The 19771-nt window shown below is 45.0% G+C and overlaps 1 protein-coding gene across 2 annotated transcripts; it reads right to left on the bottom strand.

Moving 5' to 3' along the window:
• Positions 1 to 4904: 4904 nt before the first annotated feature.
• On the bottom strand, positions 4905 to 19512 carry LOC124132497 (peptidyl-tRNA hydrolase ICT1, mitochondrial-like). 2 transcript variants are annotated; one of them, XM_046496429.2, is made up of 6 exons: positions 19275 to 19512; positions 18180 to 18237; positions 17388 to 17447; positions 9751 to 9833; positions 5375 to 5544; positions 4905 to 5202 (listed from the first exon to the last, which is right to left on the bottom strand). In XM_046496429.2, the coding sequence occupies exons 1-6, from the start codon at positions 19452 to 19454 to the stop codon at positions 5109 to 5111; spliced, it is 645 nt and encodes a 214-aa protein (XP_046352385.2). In that variant the 5' UTR covers positions 19455 to 19512; the 3' UTR covers positions 4905 to 5108. The 2 variants fall into 2 exon arrangements, with proteins under 2 accessions (XP_046352385.2, XP_046352386.2); XM_046496430.2 differs by having other exon boundaries at positions 19287 to 19511.
• Between the last annotated feature and the right edge of the window lie 259 nt (positions 19513 to 19771).

Here is a 19771-nt window from a genome sequence, read left to right as displayed (position 1 = left end):
AACACCGATTGTGATGCATAAATAAAATGTGCCAGTTGCAAAGGACTACATGAGCTCAACACCGCCCTTGGGCAAGCTCATGATACTGCAACTGAGCTGTTAATATTCATTATCAGCTTCTAAAACACTTGCCCGAACCAAGTCTCCAGACACTTCTAACTGTATTGGATGATTAAACTTAACAGTCTCTCCAAGGTATTGAATGACTCAATTGATGGGTCACTCTTTGTAGATGACTTCAACATATCTTCTCGTGGCAACAAAATGCACACAATAGAAAGGCAACTGCAGCTTTCCCTAAATTTAATCCAAAAGTGGTCGCTTGAGAATGGTTTTAGATTTTCCAAAGCAAAGACAAATTGTATCCATTTTTGTTGACATTCTAGACCGCATAAAGGCCCGGAGCAACTGTTAAACGGTGCCACCATCAAGGTTGTTGAGGAGACCAAGTTCTTGGGTCTTTTTTGTGATCGCCACTTGACGTTTTAACCTCATATAAAACATCTTAAAACTAAATGCTTGAAGGCTCCGGATCTACTAAAAGTTGTTGCAAATACTAAGCTTGGGTGGGGATCAGACAACCTTACTTCACCTGTATAGATCCCTTATTAGTTCTAAGCTAGATTATGGTTCAATTGTATATGCTGGAGCTGCTCAAAGTAATTTAGGGAAATTAGATAGCATACATCATCAAGGACCAAGACTCTGTCTTGGATCATTTAGCACCTCTCCTGTAGCTAGTTTGTATGTGGAAGCCGATGAGCCCTCGCTTGCACAGCGCCGCTTAAAAGTATCCCTTCAGTAAATAACTAAATTACGTACAAACCCATCAAATCCAGCTTATAACTAGTCCTCTCAATGAGGAACTGTTTCACAACAAGCCAAAGCTTGTACCGCCACTTGGCATTTGGATCAAGTCTCACATTGCAGATGCTAATATTGACTTAGATATAATATCTCCATGCCGGCTTGTGTCTACTCCTCCTTGGAGTCAGACCTGAAGTAGACCTTTCTCTCACTAATTTTAAAAAATCTGAAACAAATCAACTAATGTATCTGCAAGAATATAATCAATTACGATCCTCATACGATACCTACAAATCTATATTTACAGATGGATCCAAGGATGGTGACGTTGTTGCCAGCGCCACTGTCATTGGATCCAGGACTATGTCAAACCGAATACCAGACAACTGTTCCATTTTACGGCCGAAGCAAAGGCCATATTCACAGCACGAGAATATATCAATAACCAATAAACAATTTATTATATTTTCAGACTCTCTTGCCTTCAAGCCATTAAAGATCAATCTTGTACACGTCCGATTTAAATCAAACTTATTGAATAGTTTAATGATCTTGCTACTGGCGAATACGACATCGTTTTTGTTGGTTACCGAGCCATGTTGGAATCATTGGTAACACAATGGCTGATGCTGCTGCGAAAGCAGCACTCAACAAATCTGCGACACCACTTCTTATCCCATACAGTGATTATGAGATGTTACATCAGGGATCTCATGCAGAAGAAGTGGGACACCCCGGTAGGTATCAATAAATTACATGAAATTAAACCAACTATCGGTTACACCTACATAGGCTGTCAGTCCAGATTTGAAGAGGTCATAATGCGACGATGTCGTATTGGCCACAGCAGATATACCCACGAATATTTATTGAAAGGCGAGGTTCCTCCATTCTGCATCCCTTGTGATGAAAGAATCACGGTCAAGCATGTCCTGCTTGACTGCATTGATTTTTCCTTGACAAGAGATAAGTATTTCAAAATTACATCCATAAAGGATCTTTTTAGTCAAATCAGTTCTCATGTAATCATCGTTTTTTTTTAAAGAAATAGAATTAATAGATAAATTTTGATTATAACATGTATAGTATATAGAAAGTGATTTTAATTTGGTAGAATGAATTCATAACTGAGATTGTTAGTGGCTGTTTATTCACAGGGGGTTGAAGTATCGTAAAATAAGTGTCCCCCCTGAGAGGGTACGTAAGTCCGGTATCATTCAATGTATTTTTTCATTTCTCTGTGATATATAAAACCTATTCATTGGGATCGCTATTAAGTAAGAGACTTCTTTCTTTTGGTATTAAAACCTATTGTGAGGTTTTACTTTCCAGTAGTCAGGTAATAGGTGGTCGGGTACCCGGATAGGGTCAGGTAATTAGGGGGTCGGGTACCTGGGTAGGGTCAGGTAATAGGGGATCGGGTACTTGAGTTGGGTCAGGTAATTAGGGGATCGGGTACTTGGGTAGGGTTAGGTAATAGGGGGTCGGGTACTTGCGTAGGGTCAGGTAATAGGAGTGAGTGAGAGTATGGTTTTACGCCGCTTTTAGCAATATTCCAGTATTATCACGGCGGGGGACACCAGAAATGGGCTTCACACATTGTACCCATGTCGGGAATCGAACCCGGGTCTTCGGCGTGACGAGCTAACACTTTAACCACTAGGCTACCCGACCGCCCCAGGTAATAGGAGGCCGGGTACCTGGGTAGGATCAGGTAATAGGGGATCGGGTACACGGGTAGTAATTTTGGACTCATCTCATCCCTATTAGCCATCTACCTGCCTGTTCACCTGTATTAATTTATTGTGTGGTTGTCAGTGGCTCCCATTAATAAAATTTGCTTGGTGACTAAAATATTTCACTTATTGAAAGAAACTAATCTATCTCAACAGTATGACTTCGCTGGGTAGTGCCACTCCTTACAGTGATATCGAGGGGCGGTTGAGTAGCAGTCTTGCGGTAGAAACGTTCGCTTGTCACGCCGAAGACCCGGTTTCAATTCCCCACATGGGTACAATGTGTGAAGCCCATTTCTGGTGTCCCCCGTCGTGATATTGCTAGAGTATTACTAAAAGCGGCGTAAAACCATTCTCACTCACCAACTCACTCACTACAGCGATATCTTGCTTCTGATGCTATCGTCTGTAATGCTACAAGTTTATGTATTTCGGGTCACATGCACATTTTTCAGTTTACTTTCACAATGGTGGCATGTTCATATCATAGAAGACTATTTTACATGTTTTCAAGAGCCATCGCTAAGTCAAACTGTCCATCACAGAATGATGATATGAATTACTGCCAGCAGTTTTAAAAAGAGTTTATTAGATGCAGATGTTAGTGGGAATAATGGAATCAGAGATGCGAGATACCCGAGATTACTTCAACTGCTATGAATGTGTGTGTCTGGTAGAATAAATGCGAAAAGGCAGCAGCAGTATTGTTTCAGGATACTGCCTTAGTGAATTCCAGTTATTGTCTTTCAACAAGGGTCATTGTTCAATGATTTGTCTTCATTGTGGCAGGGGCGGTCGGGTAGCCTAGTAGGTTCGATTCCCTACATGGGTACAATGCGTGAAGCCCATTTCTGGTGTCCCCGAAGTGATATTGCTGGAATATTGCTAAAAGTGGCGTAATACAATACTCACTCATTCACTCATTGTGGCAAATTCAAAGTTTGTTGTTCAGACACATCAGAACAATTGGAATGTTTTCAATCTTGTCTTGTCTTGTTATTTAAGTTCTCAAATAATAAATTCTTTGTAAGCCTAAATCAATGTGGCTCCTTAAATTTTAATGTGGCTCCTTAAAGAGCAAAATGGCACCAAGAAAAATATTGCTAGCAGCCATGTGGCTCCCAGGAAATATATATAATAAGTACTGTGGTGTGCTAGCTTTTACAAAGAGACATAAGGCGGAACATGGTGCATGAATGTGTGTATGAAGTCACATGGTATAATTTGACTTATTCTTATGTAACTCAACCTATAGCCCAGATCCTTCCATGGAATGTCTCCAAGGACTGCACGTCTGGGACAGGTCCTGTGATTCTGATGTCAAACACAACTGCAAGAACACAGGCGTTTGCATGACATGCGAAAATGCAAGCAGGCACATCTCAACCTTTTCTTGAAGGCCCCGATTTATTTCCTACCACCACCAATATATCTGGAGTGAGTGAGTGAGTATGATTTTAGCAATACTTCAGCAATATCATGATGGGGTACAGCATAAATGGACTTCACACACAGTACCCATGTGGGGAATTAAACCTAGGTTTCTGGTGTGACAACCGAACACATTAACCACTAGACGGCCCCAATATATCCGTCCCCAATATATCTGGAACCATTTGGACTTCACCAAATTAGGTAACAGCTGACTCAACAATATATACACTCATCTTTGACCCCTAATGCTATTCAGAGTAGTGCAACTTTAAAGAGCATATTGAAATATAGATGATTTTCTTCACAGATTCGAAATATGCATATGGACTATAATCTCGACTGATTGTGTTCTGCACTACATGTAATCTGTTGATTATACAGACGAATTAAACCGGCGCCTGCATGACGACTGAGAGTTGGAGTGTTGTTTCCCCTTGAAACAGAAGTCCCATGCCTCTGGCTTCCTTTGTAATAAAGTTATGATCACTTCAGAGGTCTCTAACATCTGTCAAAAGTGTGTGCTTGAGATTAATTGTTTGTTGTTTAACGTGGCACTCAGCAATATTCCAGCTATATGACAATAGTCTGTAAATAATCGAGTCTGGACTAGACAATCCAGTGATTGGTATCATGAGCATCGATCCTCGCAATTGGGATACGATGACATGCATCAATCAAGTCAGCGAGCCTGACCATCCAATCCTGTAAGTCGCCTATTACAACAAGCATACGGCAAGCATTGGTTGCTGAAGACCTATTCTACCCCGGATCTTCACTGGTCGCGTGCTTGAGAAAAATAATGGTGACAGTGGCAGAGCTCTGGTTTGGGAAACCGTTGCACAAAATCCTCTGCACTAAATATTCAGCTTTCTTCAATCCTCCACTCTATTCCAAACGGCAGCCCATATTAAATTCATAAAGCAGACACTGTAGAACTTCACTTTATTATCACGGCTACAAACTGACTGAGGTGAAGTGACACAGGTCGACACATCTGATGACACACTACTTCCACCTTGACTGAATCAACACCTCCTGCAGCTGTCCTTGGACTGTTGACATTCACCCCTACCACACCCTTGACTTCACTCTCACACACACTCTACAATGCTTATACACAGTCTTCTGGGGTCATGAACTGCCCACACTTGGAGTCTGGCGATGTTGTTTCTTGAGGGAGTGTTGTTTCTTCTCCCTCAGCACAGCCTGCTTTGCCTTGGCCATTCTGAAACATGCACCAGTCAAAATGTCCAGTTAATTAAACTCAGGACAAGACATGCCTTGCAATATGTACATGTTGACCCAGTGTAGCCATGACTGAATACAACTTGGAACACCTTCAACTTCAGCTTCAAGTGTGGGTACATGGAACTAAACAACAAGGACTGATTCCGTACCTCTTGTCTCTCACAGTCTTCTCCTCTTCTGTAAGTTCACGAGGAAGTACGCCAGCTCCGAAGATGACCGACCGTATCTTCTCCATGCAGTCAGCCTGGTTCAACATCTGCTTCCTCGTTGTGTCCGAGGTCACTACCAGATAGCCTCCCTTGGTGATCCGCCCAGCCTCCTGTGCAATAAGGTTAACTCAGATATCAAGTCAGGAATTCATGTGGCCGCAAATCTCTCAACATACCCCTGGTATCATTGCATTCTCATTAAAACCAGATCTATGAATCGGTAGTGAGCACTAGGATTGGATTTGAATGAGACTGGTATACTTACAGGGTATAATATCACACTAAGCCCTAGAGGTCAGGTCAAATATCACTTTCAAGAATTATTTCACTTGTATTGTCACATGCATTAATGGCTTGATCACTGTTTTTAGTGCTAGCCCACTAGGTGAGGTGAGGTGAAATTGGGTTTAACGTCGCATCCAAGATTATTGCACTTATAGAGCGACGTGCATGCACGTGTGTGTGTGTGGCTGCTTGTACTAGACCGGACTGATGCCGATTTATAGTGCTAGCCCAGTAAGATACCATGCTGCAGTTTAACATGACTACCCAGTCAGACACGGTTTAATGACTCCCAGCTGACCAGTCCTCCCATTTTGACCTTATTGCCTGCTGTGGGCTAGGCAGGGTAACAGAAGTACAATCATTGATCTGAGGAACCCAAGGGTGCCCGTCCACTCTCTGGGCAGAAACAGTATCCACTTCACCATGAGGACACACTGGAGCGGTACCAAAAGACACAAGTCCTTGCATCAGGGATACCGTATTTGCCATAATAAGCACCTTCGTGTTTAGAAAATTGACAAAATTGAACACTTTTTAAAACAATTAACAGCAAATGGCAGTGTACAAACTTAGTTCAAACCTTAATAAAAGTAGAACTTTTTAAAATATATTAGTAGGCAGTTATAGAACCCTTGTATGTTGCTGTGTAAGCATATTAATAAATTTGTGATGCACACAAGAACATATGGACTGTCAAACAAGTGTATATTGATATCAAGCAGGCCTCGGAGTTTTCAATCTCATTAAAATCAGATCTAAGTTCTCGCAGCCGCTAAACAAAGATCTGAGGACATCCCATTACGGGCCACGTCAGAACGATCTTTCATGAACTTTGACCGATTACTGAAATGACTAACAAGAAGTCGACATCAGCCAATTAGAAAGCAGCTTTCTCAAGCTTTACGGCACTCGATTCAACCTGGCGACTTCCATTTCAGACTACACTTGAAAAATATGTTTTCACAGTTCTCGAGTAAAATTTTGAAAACTGAAAAAACGAACATTCCGAGATGTCTAATGTATAGTTGAGATTGTACAGCAGTGCTTCACACATACTGTGCAATGCTTCCTTCTTTCAAATGTTATCCAATGGAAGCGAGTGACAGACAATAAGTTTGACAGAATCGGTTGTACGGGCCGTAACTCTCGTTTGAAAAAACCCTCGTTAACGTTTTTGAGGGTTGCATGATCGAAAACCCATTCCAATTGTCACTTTCATGATCTGGTAAGCGAGGCTTTGATTGGTCGGATGATAGGTCGTTCTGACGTGACCCGTAATTGGATGTCCTCAGATCTTTGTTCAGCGATAGCGAGAACTAAGATCTGATTTTAATGAGATTGTGGAGTTTTAAACTTTTATTGACCTGTGTAGATATATTTGATATTCAAAGGTCTCATGGGTGAGATTCTTTTTACCATCCAACATCATTCTTCCAACTTTTTCAGTTTGTAAACAGTAATATAAGATAACTATGCAATAAATCAAAAATAACAAAGAACGAAGCTTGGTTATTTCACGAGAAAACATTGTTCTACAATGACGTCATTCCTGGAGATTTGAACAGGCACTTGCAGCTTAATGACGTTGTAAATTGGATGACGTTGTAAATTGGATGACGTTATTTTTTAGAGGAAGGTGTCTTGTGGATCCTTCCCCATAGATGTAGCTGGACAACATAGAGAAACGCAAAAGCTAAAAGACTGCATCCAAAAGTGGGAGAGATATGACAATCAGTATTGAAAAGGTTCAGATAATCGATGTGAAAATTTTGAGAATATCCTAGAAATAGCGAACTTAACCTCCTTTTCATAAAATGGACATGTCCGACATTGCCAAGGTCGGATTGCATTAAGCATGTTCTGGGAGTCATCATTAATTAAATACGGGTAAATATTCTTAAATCTTGTAAATTATATTAACATCCTTAAAGAAACTGTAAACAATATTGATATCTCATTTAAGATATTAACGACTCATGGTCTTTGTTTATCATACAATAAAACACTGTCTAGAGAATAAACCACTCAATGGCTGCACCCCTTATGGTTTATTCTCCCTGCAGTGTTTTATTGTACAATGAACAGCTCCCCCCTCTTCGTTAATTTATTAAATAAGCAGTTATCTTTATCAAATAAGCATAAAAAGTACAGCCAACCAGCTTCAGTAGCAGAGAGGTTAGTGATGTCAATTGATTGTGACGTCAGGGTAACCAATGGCGTCACAATGGTCTACAAAGCATTGAGGTGCAATTTCATTGCTGAAATATCTCCTGGCAGAGATCGTTTTTTATCATCCGAAACTGGCTCCCACAAGAGATATCGCTTGGATGAAATTGCATCACAATGCTTTGCAGACCATTGTGACGACACTGGTTACCATGACGTCACAATCAAATGACATCACTAATGGCTCTGCTACTGAAGCTGTTAGCAGTAGTTTTTACAGTGAAGACACTGCTAATTACTGTCTGCAAATTGAAAAAGCTGGAAGAAATGATGTTGGATGATAAATAAAATCTCACCCGAGTGTCTTTTGATATCAAATATATCAACACTTGTTGATAAAAGTGGCAAGCCTCGGAATTTTTCCACTTTTATCAACTCGTGTTGATATATTTGATATCAAAAGACACTCGGTTGAGATTCTCTATATCTCACCCAAGCGATATCTCCCAAGGAGGCCAGTTTTCAAGAGATTCAAGATGGACCATGCAATGCATGAAGAAGTACAAACAAATGTAGAAGGCCAGTTTTTGATGATAAATAACAATCTAAAAGACCATCACATGACCTACATTTCACTGGACTCAACCGTTCTAAAAGCACCACTAAGCAGATTCAAGCTAATTGTGGACATGACATCATCCATTAATATCATGGCGATATGGAAATGTTATGCAATACATAAGATGTTAATTGATACTTCTACCGGTCCTTATAATTCCTTTTTGAGAAACTGAAATCTGACATACTGGTTTGAATGCTTTGCTCACTTGTACTGGGAATTTAGAGGTCCTGAGGCTTATTGGCTGATTGGAAAGTTCACCTGATTCGACTCCTGAAGTGTCCTCAGAGATGCATCGTATCGGAGTAAAGGATCTCAGTGCAATAAGGTTGAATGGTTTTGGTCTATGTTTGTACTACTGCACCACACCGCATGTGATACATATAGAATACTAAACGAGCTCCCGTGTAATACCAATTTTATGAAACGAGTGAATAGTTGTGGTATCTGACGAGCGAAAGCGAGTCAGATACCACAACTATTCACGAGTTTCATAAAATTGGTTTTACACGGAAGCGAGTTTAGTATTTTATTTATTACTTGCCATTTATAACGTTTTTAGAATTATACTGTTGAGTGTGAATAGGCTGACATCTACACAACCCCCGGCATAATCCAATTGAGTTTAACACAATAATACTTCACACACGTCAAAAGTTGAAACGTATGAATTTAATACCATACAACGGCCCACCTTTAGAATTCAGGCGTCCGTTCTACAAAATTATCGTAGCGTTAAGGTTATCGCAACTCACATACTTTAACTTAGACCAACGACTGTCGTTGCGCTACAGTACGATCGCCTTGTGGAACGGGGCCTTGCACCTCAAAGTTTACAATCACGTCACAATACCCGATGACGTAATTTGTAGAATTTTGTTGCAAGATCCTTCGGCGAAACAATGCCATGTGACGTCAGCCTAGCAACACCGGTTGCTCGGGTCATCGAGTGTGCATGAGCTCCTCTCAGTGATCTATCATCTCCATACGCAATGTCGTTGAATAAGCCAAGGGATGTTGAGAGCTTTCAATATTAGTTCTAGAAACGTGTTCCGAGAGTACATAAGCACGCGTTTTGGTATTACACAGTGTGTAATACAGCTGTATGTTTATTATCTCTTCACGGGCAAGTAATAAATATAACCTATAATATTGTGAAACTCAAAGTATGAGCATCTTTACAGCCCTACTCAATACTGTCCATTGTTTGGATGGGGACAGACTTGTGGAAGGGGAGGTAACCCACCTTCTCCAGGAGTCTCTCCCGAATCCACTGCGGGATCCAGTCAGCACTTTCCACATGGAACCGAACCTCCACCTTGGTGTTCACTGCAAACATTCAGTCACCATACAGACAACAGACAATCTCAGATCGCTAAACAAAGATCTGACTACATCCCATTACAGGTCATGTCAGAATGACCTTTAATCCCACCAATCAGAGCATTGTTTACAAGATCGTGAATGTCAAATTAGTAAAATCTAAATATTTTTTACATTTGTATACTTATCCTGCATTACTCCGTATTGCATTTACTGCTGTCTTTGACAGAGAGACGAACTGTGTGAGATCCAGCTGCTGAAGAAAGTTGTTTCCATCTGTCCAGGAAGCAGCGCCCCCTCCCACACAGTCGGCACGTGACCCGGAAGACATGACGTCATGTCAAAACTCATAACTGCTTTAACATAACATCGGAAACTTCGTGGGGAGGAAGCGGAGCGCAGGGGGGGCACTTAGACTTCGTAATGCAGGATAAGTATACAAATGTAAAAAATATTTAGATTTTACTAAATTTTTTAACTTATCCTGCATTACTCCGTATTGCATCTTTATCAGACGGCACGGCCGGTGGGCATACCTTCAGATGTGAGCCAGAAGAAAACCCTCGACAAAGGTCCGATGAAATCGCACCGCATGGACAAGCGATGACCGGAACACCAGCGACCATTCCTGTGAAAGGAAACGAGAGTCGATGCAAAAGAGGGAACCCGAAATAGGTGACAGAAATAGTATGAGGCGGGAATGCCAAAACTAGCACTGACCTAAGAGCGAATGCGGAACGCAGTAGAGCCCTCTAATCTGTGGTGATAAACACCAGAGAGGTCGACGGGCCCCGCTCAGGGTAACGGAGAATCAGTGGCGTCGGGGGTTGGTGACCTGTTGAGCTACCACCAGGGGACCAAAGCTATGAACGCCAGCGACATCTTCCAAGGCTACATCACGGAGGTAGTGGTTGGCGAAAACGGTGTCGGAACGCCAAAAACAGCCTTCCATGATAGATTTGAGGGAACAGTTACTCTGCAGAGCCATGGTAGACGCGACCGCGCGAATCTCGTGGGGGTTGTTAGCCTTGGGGGGGTCCAATCCGGCGACTTTATAAGATTGGAGGATGACCGCCCGGAGCCACAGGGAGATAGTATTCCGGCTGACCTCCGACAGCGACGAAGGGGAGACCGGTAGGAAAAGGCGTTTCCTAGACTTACGGCAGGCTTTAGCGTCGCAGGAAAACCTTCAGGGCCCTAACTGGGCATAATAAGAGCTCCTCCACGTCGTCGGCACCCACAATCGACGAAAGTGGAGGGATGGTGAAGGATCTATCAGGCTGTCCGGGGAGTTGATTCTTTGCGATGAAGTCCCAGCACAGCCCAAGATGAACTGCTCCATGAGTCCCGCGTTCGAACCTGACCCGAGAGACGTCGAGGGCGTGGAGCTCACTAACCCGTGCGGCAGTAGCCAAGGCCAGTAGAAACACCGTCTTCTTCGTTAAGTCGTAAAAGGAAGACGTGTGGAGTGGTTCGAAGGGAGCCTCCCGAAGAGCCTTTAAGACCACATTCAGATCCCACGCAGGCGGTCTGAATTTGGCTTTCTGGTCGTCGAGACGAAACGAGCGCAGCATAGCCTGGAGTTCGGGAATTTTCGTCATTCTCCGGTCGTCCGGAATGGCAAGGACGGAGTTAATGGCGACCAGGTACGTGGAGATGGTAGAGCCTTTTAATCGACGCGTGCTGCGCAAGTATAGAAGAAACTCAGCCAGGAACTGCGGGGATGCCGTCATCGGATCCTGATGCTTGTCAGAGCAGAACGCCTGGAACGAGGACCATTTGTCATCATATAGTCCCCGTGTAGATGGACGATGGGCGAAAGCAATAGCCTTGGCTGCTCTAGTCGAATAGCCCTTGGCTCCTAGGGCTTTTTGCAGATGTGCCAGGCGTGCAGATGAAACCGAGCGGGACTTGGGTGGGGCAACCGACTGTGTGGGTGAAGCAGAAGGTTGGACCACGCTGGCAGTTCTAGAGGGTTGTCTCTGGCGACGTTTCGGAGGTCGACAAACCAACTTCTGGCCAGCCACCAAGGCGCGACCAAAATCAGTGTCAGGAAGGAGAACCGGAGGCGGAAAAGCGTACGCGCTTAATCCCTCCCAGGGAACACTGAAGGCGTCGACTGCTACAGCGGCCAGATCCGGGACCGGCGAGATGTAAGTCGGCAGCTGGCAGTTCTGAGACGTGGCGAACAGATCGATGTTTGGAGAGGCGATCGTTTGACAAAGGACTGTGAAGATCTCTGGGTGGAGTCGCCATTCGGTGGGAGCCACCTTGTCCGGCCTGGACAGAGCGTCTGCCAGAACATTCCGGCAACCTGGAATGTGCTGAACAAGGAATTGCAAGTCTAAACGGTCCACCAGGTCGAAAAATCGGAAGGTCTGGTTGAGCAGGGACTGAGAGTGGAGAGTACCCTGATTCCTCAGACACCACACCACGGTGATGTTGTCCGTGGAGATGGCCAACTGGCCGTGCCGGAGAATGCTCTGCCAGTGGGAGACGGCCAGTATGAGAGCTTCGAGTTCGAGGTTGTTGCTGTGCCAGAAGAGTCGATCTCCTGACCACAGCCCTGCAACTGTTTGAGTCCCCAGATGAGCCCCCCAACCCTGTTTGGATGCGTCGACGAACAGGTGGAGGGAGGGCTGTAGCGCGGTCAAGGAGACGCCGCCGCAGACGTTCGATTCCACCGTCCACCATCGGAGGAAGGGGTGGAGGTGGACCGGGAGGACGATGAGGGACTCCGGATCCTGCTGCCGGATAAAGGGTGCGAGAAACCGTTGAATTGGACGGAGCTGGAGGCGACCTCTGGCAGTCAGGTCTTGAGCCGACGTGAGGAGACCCAATAGAACCTGCCATTGGCGGAGAGTTCGAGCCTGTTGAAGGGCAGGGAAGAGATGAGCGAGGATTTTCAACCACCTGTCTCTGGGGACTTGAAGGAGGTCGAGATCCGTGAGAAACAGGCCCCCGATAAACTGCAGACGGAACGATGGGATCAGCTCCGACTTGGTCTGATTGACGATCCAACCCAACTGATTGAAGAGCCGCAGGGTAAAATCCCTGTGACGCAGTAGCAACGCCGAGTCCCGATTGTTGAGGAGACAATCGTCGATGTATGGATCGAAGTTGATGTTCCTCAGGTGTAGGTAGGCGGCGACCGGGCGGGTGATCCGTGTGAAAAGCCACGGGGCCGTAGAAATTCCAAATGGTAGGACCGCCCACTGGTAATGGGTACCATTGAAAAGGAACCTGAGGAAACGCCGGTCGTTGGGGTGGATGGGGACATGAAGATAGGCGTCCTGGATGTCGAGGCTGATCAGGGAATCGCCAGCTGAGATTCTCGTCCTGAGCAGTCGCAACGTCGTCATGCGGAAGTAGGGAGGACGTTCCAGGTAGAGCCGGTTGAAAGTGGAGAGATTGTGTATCATGCGCCAGCTGGTGGTCCCCTTCTTGGGCACCAGAAACACCGGAGAGTAAAATCCTGGGTGTCGAGCCGGGTCGTGTACGATCTCTATGGCCTCCTTCTGCAGTAGGGAAAGGATGCTGTCGTGAAGGGGCCGAAGCTGGTGGGGTGAATAAGCGGCCGTTGACGGAGTAGACGTCAGAGGAGGCAGCGCAGACAATGGGAGCCGGTACCCCTGACGGAGGATGTCGGTGACGAACGGGTCCTCCAGTATGGACCAGTTTCTCCAAAACCGGCCTAGTCTCCCACCCACAGGTGTGTCGGTTACCGGAACGACTTGGGGTGGGAGGTCCCAGTCGTTGAGGTGCCGCCGGTCAACGCTTCGAGGTGGAATCGGCCCCCTTGCCGGGGCGACGATCCCTTCGGGGTTGGTAAGTGCCACGGGCTCTACCACGACCACGCCCTGTCCCACGAAAGGGCGAGGTATGTTTGGAGACGACCTTGAGGGAGGAACGGCGTGGTTTATAGTTGCCTTTGGAGGACTTGGCCGCGGATTGGTGTGTTACATGCTCCAAGGCTCTGAGAGCAGTTTCATCCCTGGCGAAACTGGAGACGCGGGTGTGGGTAGCGGAGATAGCACCATTAAAAAGGGTAGGACCCGACCAAGGTTGTCGTAGTAAGGAACGCTTGAATTCGGAATCCCAGTCCGTGGAAGTCAAGTAACCCAACCGTCGAGTAGTGGTGATCTCCACAAGCGCAGCTCTCAGGTGATTGCGCATGTGATCGATCTGGCGAAGTTGGAACGTCATAACCGTGCGCAAGTGGTCGATCCTGTTAGGATTGGATTCAGCGAGATCCTGGTCAATGGCTCTGGCAGATGAAGCAAGTGTAGATAGTGGCTTCAAAGTACGGCGCAGTTCTGTTTCCACGAAAGCGAGTCGGGAGTCCGGCATACGTATGGTGACGGACTGAGAAGACCCGGTCATTCGATGTAAGTCCTCGTCCAGGATATGTGCACCGTCGGCCACGTCGAAGGAGTGGACGGGGAAATCTTCCCGCCGGAAACGCGGAGCCTTGAACGACGGCGTGAGGGACAACCTAGCGAAGTCCTCGTCCAACGCCGTAACCAGGTCAATGAGCATTGGGTCGGGTGGTAGAGAAGTCGGATTAGACCAGATCGTCAACTTTTTATCCACATCGGAGCCCGGGGAGGGAGCGACGGAGGCCAGACGGTCCGCCAACCAATCAGCAACCTGTGAAAGGCCCAAGTGTGTATCAATCTCGGGAGATGGAGGGTCATAGTTGGGGCGAAATGATCCTTCCGAGGAGGAGGAACGACGTCGTCGTCTATGTACGGGTGAGTGACTACGAGAGCGACTACGAGAGCGACGACGGGAACGAGCAGACTTGGACGAGTGCCGAGAGACAGTCGGAGGCGACGAGGTGTACAATGTTCGAGACCGAGAAGCACCCGATGTGGAGGGGGCCTCAGGAATCGCAGTAACAGTAGTCGGGGCCGTCAGCGTCGCCGGCGTCGCAGGAGGCACCGTCGGCGTCGCTGAGGTGGGTTGAGCTTGCGCAAACAATGACTGCATCCAAGCTTGCATCCAAGATGGATCCATGAACGATGACGGAAGGGCATGTCCATAAGTAGGAGGCGCAGCACAAGTCAAAGGCGCCGAAGTAGTCAGAGGCGCCGTATACATCGAAGACATCAGAGGCGCCGGACCAAGAGGCGCCGGATACATCGGAGGCGCCGGATAGATCGGAGGCGCCGGACCAAGAGGCGCCGGGTAGATCGGAGGCGCTGGAGGCGCCAGACCAAGAGGCGCCGGGTACATCGGAGGCGCCGGGTACATCGGAGGCGCCGGACCAAGAGGCGCCGGGTAGATCGGAGGCGCCGGAGGCGCAGGACCAAGAGGCGCCGGAGTTGTCGTCGTAGATGGTAGAGGTGACAGGAAACCCGAAACGGGCGATGCTGCAGACGATGATGTCGAAGCAGATGACGGTAAGGGTGGTGTAGGAGACCGTGTACGGTCGGATGTCGTGCCATGGGAGGCAGACTCTACGTTGGATGACATGTTGGCGAGTCGACGCACACGCTGGGTGAATCGTTTCCGAGACACTCTGAGGTAGGCGGTGAAGGCGACTGGCGACAGGGGACTACAATAACTGCAACGCTCTGTGAGGGTACACGGGGTTGTACAGTCCAGGCAGCAGGGGTGGGGGTCCCGTCCAGATTTATTCCCGCGGCAGCGAGAGCAGCGAGACATACTGGAATTGAAGCAAAAAACATAACGATGTGTAAACACACAACGTGAAACATAATGTAACTCAACATAACTTATTCTTTTGTTACAAAGTTAATAAGAGCAAACAATTACGCTTCAAACACGCCGAAAACAATCATTAAACTTAATGTAAAACTCCAACCATAGAGCGAATTCAAGACACAAAACACGAAAGTACGTGGACATGTAGTGAATCGCAACAGGGCAGGAAAAAATGGCGGTAAACCAAAATGGCGGGAAACAACAATACGCTCGGAAAAACCGTGACGAGAGTCAGAACCCGAGCGAGAAACATTACCAATTAACAATATAATGAAGGCAAAGGTAATACAGCAGACTTTTGTCGTAGAAAACGAAAGAAAGTCAGGACCAAGAAAGCTCTCTTTAATAATTCCACTGAGGGATACAGTTCACGTCCGATCCATGTGGTTGACAAAGCAGTTATGAGTTTTGACATGACGTCATGTCTTCCGGGTCACGTGCCGACTGTGTGGGAGGGGGCGCTGCTTCCTGGACAGATGGAAACAACTTTCTTCAGCAGCTGGATCTCACACAGTTCGTCTCTCTGTCAAAGACAGCAGTAAATGCAATACGGAGTAATGCAGGATAAGTTAAAAAATATATGTTTTCTAACCATACAACCTGGAAAAGGTTAACATGGACATTTAGCACGAAGCATCATCTATCTCTTATTTCAACATGTTCAATGGGATGTACCATGTACATGTACATGTACCAGGGAGGAAACTTTCCATAGCCTGTAAGTAGTGTACTGCAATACAATCCAAGTCACCTGTTAAACATCCCAGAACTGTCTTTTGTTCAGTTTTCACATTTTGAATCGAGAACTTTGTTCAGATATTTTTCATAGCATATTCTGGAAGAAAAACTAGCCTCATGAAGCTCTGATAAGTTTTCTGATCGGTTAATGTTGACTTTCCTCTTAGGCATTTCATTGGGCAGTCAATGTTCGTGAAGTGTCATTCTGACATGACCTGTGGTAGGTTTGGTTTGTTTGGTTTGTTGTTGTTTAACGCCACACTCAGCAATATTCAAGCTACGTGACGGCGGTCTGTAAATAATCGAGTCTGGACCAGACAATCCAGTGATTGATATCATGATCATCGATCCACGCAATTGGGATCGATGACATGCATCAACCAAGTCAGCGAGCCTGACCACCCGATCCTTTTACAACAAGCATAGTCGCCTTTTACGGCAAGCGTGGGTTGCTGAAGACCTATTCTACCCCGGAATCTTCACGGGTCGACCTGTAGTAGGATGTCCTCAGACCTGTAAGTAGGATGTCCTCAGACCTCAGAACTAAGATCTCATTTTCATGATTGGACAACAGATGTTTGTTTGCTAAAAGCTACCGTGGTGAAAGTCATGGCCACAATATGCGAACTTAATAAGACTTGTACCCAGGTTCAATCTTTAGAGAATATTTGATTATCCTTGATACTGGTTGGCCATAGAAGTACTGACTGTTTCCTTCACTTGAGAACTTCATTTTACTTTAATGTTCTACGGAACATGGGTGAGTGAGTTGGGTTTAACGCCGATTGTAACAGTATTCCCGTTTCATCACAGCGTGTCAGCTTAATGTCGGAGGAAAGCCCGAAGTGATGCAGGTCTCAGACTTTTACCACTTCGGTAAAACCCACAAGCACATGTATGGTGCTGACAAATCTAGAAACATAATCGGGGCGAACCGGGATTAGAACATGTAATCATAGGTTTCTGGCGTGCCCAAGGGACGCAACTCTGCACAGCGAATTGCGGCGCCTTAGACGACTGGGCCACCCGTGCCCCCGAAGGCATGAATGAATGTTTTATGACAATATTATTTCATCGAAAAATTAGACAAACCTTTGTTGACATTCTGACCTCCTGGCCCACTTCCCCTAGAGTACTTGATGTCAAGTTTATCTGAAATAGGAAATATACCTGAATGAAGACTATATAGATTTTCATACAGTGTCAATTATCCCAATAAAACCAAGTCTACATACTCTATTACCAGCGGTAGAAACTAACAGTTTCAGTCCACTAGTCCTTATAATGATAACATATAGCAAAACCCTTAAAAATGGCAAATTTCTACTTGTCCTTATGATACCTTTACTATTGGGCAGTTTGGCAAGGACTATAGGACTAGTGAAAACTTCTAACGCTGATTACTCGCTTCAAGCTTACAGCCAAAATATGACCTAGCTATAACCTTTGACCTCTAAAAGTATCTCCTGTTTTATGCATGAAACTTACAGGATTATACTTGCCATGGTTGTTTACATGATACTTCTATGATAAACTATGCACATGTGCCCATTTAGTGCATGACATTCTTATCATTCCTATAACTATCGTCTTCTAATTTAACAATTTATTGAACAGCAGTAATAATTGTAGCTGTAAAATCATCACCATGTACACATGCACGTGTGGTCTGGTCCATTAATCTTAACAAAATATATTTTCTTTGTAATATTGAGGTGGACCTTGAGATGAATAGTTCGGGAACTGGGGAGCTGTACAAGAGATTCCTGACTACTCCTGGACAGAACTATATACATGATACACTGCAAATGTGTTGTAGCTGTGATAGTCCCAGTATCCTACACGTTAGGAATCTTGAGATGATGAAAGTTTATTTCTACATACTTATTGGAATATAGCCTGAGAACAACTCTTTCCCATCCGGAGTGACAGAACTTGAATGCTGAAAAAAAAGGAACAGGACATCATTCAATGAATCAGAATGGGAATCACATGGCAACGGGAGGCATGTTTGATATAGGCTGTTTCTGACTGCATTTATATAAAATATAACTGACACTATACCAGGGTATGAAACTCCCAAAAATTTCAGCCAGACCACAGGACTGGCTAGCTGAAATACTTGCCAGCCCTGACCAAAACCTGCCTGCCCACTATAATCATATGTTTCTCAGGATAAACTAACAGGGTTTCTTTTTGGTTACATTTTATCATTCATCTTTACATGTGAATTAATGATTATCATCGGGAAATATTTAGAATATTGTCACATATGAAATATAACCTGACCGTCGGGCAGGGGGGGTTTGAAAATCTGGCAGCCCGAGTTGAAATCAACCCGTCTCGGACGGTCGGGCAGGCAGGTATTTCGAACACTGCACTATACTTGATACTGGAAACGATATTAAGATAGGGAGTCCTATCGCCTAATCGCATAATCGACCCAACACAAAAGTTAGCATCTACCCACTCAGCCACCAAGGCGTCTATAAAATGGATGTCCATTGGATGGTCACTAGCCAGTACAGTTTAAATGATCAGCTGGTTCAGATCAGTTCTTGTATTTCTGATATTTTGAGGAAAAATGGCTGCATGCTTGAGAGGAAATAAATAAAATTGATTTTTTCTAATCAAATAAACTTAAATTCCACAAAATCATTTCACACTTTCTATCCCCTGTAGAGTTATTACTTGCACCCAGAAGTGGATATTTTAAGAAAGGGCTTATGTTTTTATGTTGCTCTGAGCAATTATTAGGACACTTTTGCAAAATGAGTTGTTGGTTTGTTTGTTTTAGGGATATGTGACTATGTCCTCTACTGATTCCACTAAACTTTTTTCGCTCCTTCTGACATTGTTTATAAATAGTGTACCCTTACCTATCAACTAATAGACACGGTTTGACGTAGCGTCCCTGACAAAGCTACAATTCACCTTCTGAAATGATCAATGTGATCGAAATTAGGACAATTTATCCACCTGTGCACGAACCGTGAATGCTGTTGAGCCAAGGTAGTCTTGCTCGCTGTTTGGGTATATCTTGTCGATACTGTATTGACTCCTATAGCCCGCTGCCAGTATTCTGGTCATATGTGATGTTGAGGGCGACATCAGACGACCAGAACATCGACAAACACACGTCAAACTTCGCCGAAGCATGTTTACTTTTTTTGCAACCGGATGTCGTTAGCCGGGCAAAATGTAAAAATGAAAAGAGTTATCTCCCATGGACGTTCCTGCTTGATCGAGACTTTACTGGTTGCTGATGGTTATGCCGATTAACTCGAATTTTCATTTTCAGTTGACATGACAACCACTGGCTTCACTATTATCCGCAATCGTTGATTAACGAGTGTACATTGTAGTATAGTTCCGTAGCGAGAACAAAATGGCATAATCACACGTGCATGAGTGAGTGAATATCGCTATTTAAACTAGTCGCGACATTGGTGAAACATTTATTTATAGCTCGTAGT

The sequence above is a fragment of the Haliotis rufescens genome, unplaced genomic scaffold, assembly GCF_023055435.1.
Source record: "Haliotis rufescens isolate VD_foot unplaced genomic scaffold, xgHalRufe1.0.p SCAF_11, whole genome shotgun sequence".
Lineage (NCBI taxonomy): Eukaryota > Metazoa > Mollusca > Gastropoda > Lepetellida > Haliotidae > Haliotis > Haliotis rufescens.
This window is presented reverse-complemented; position numbering and strand designations above follow the sequence as displayed.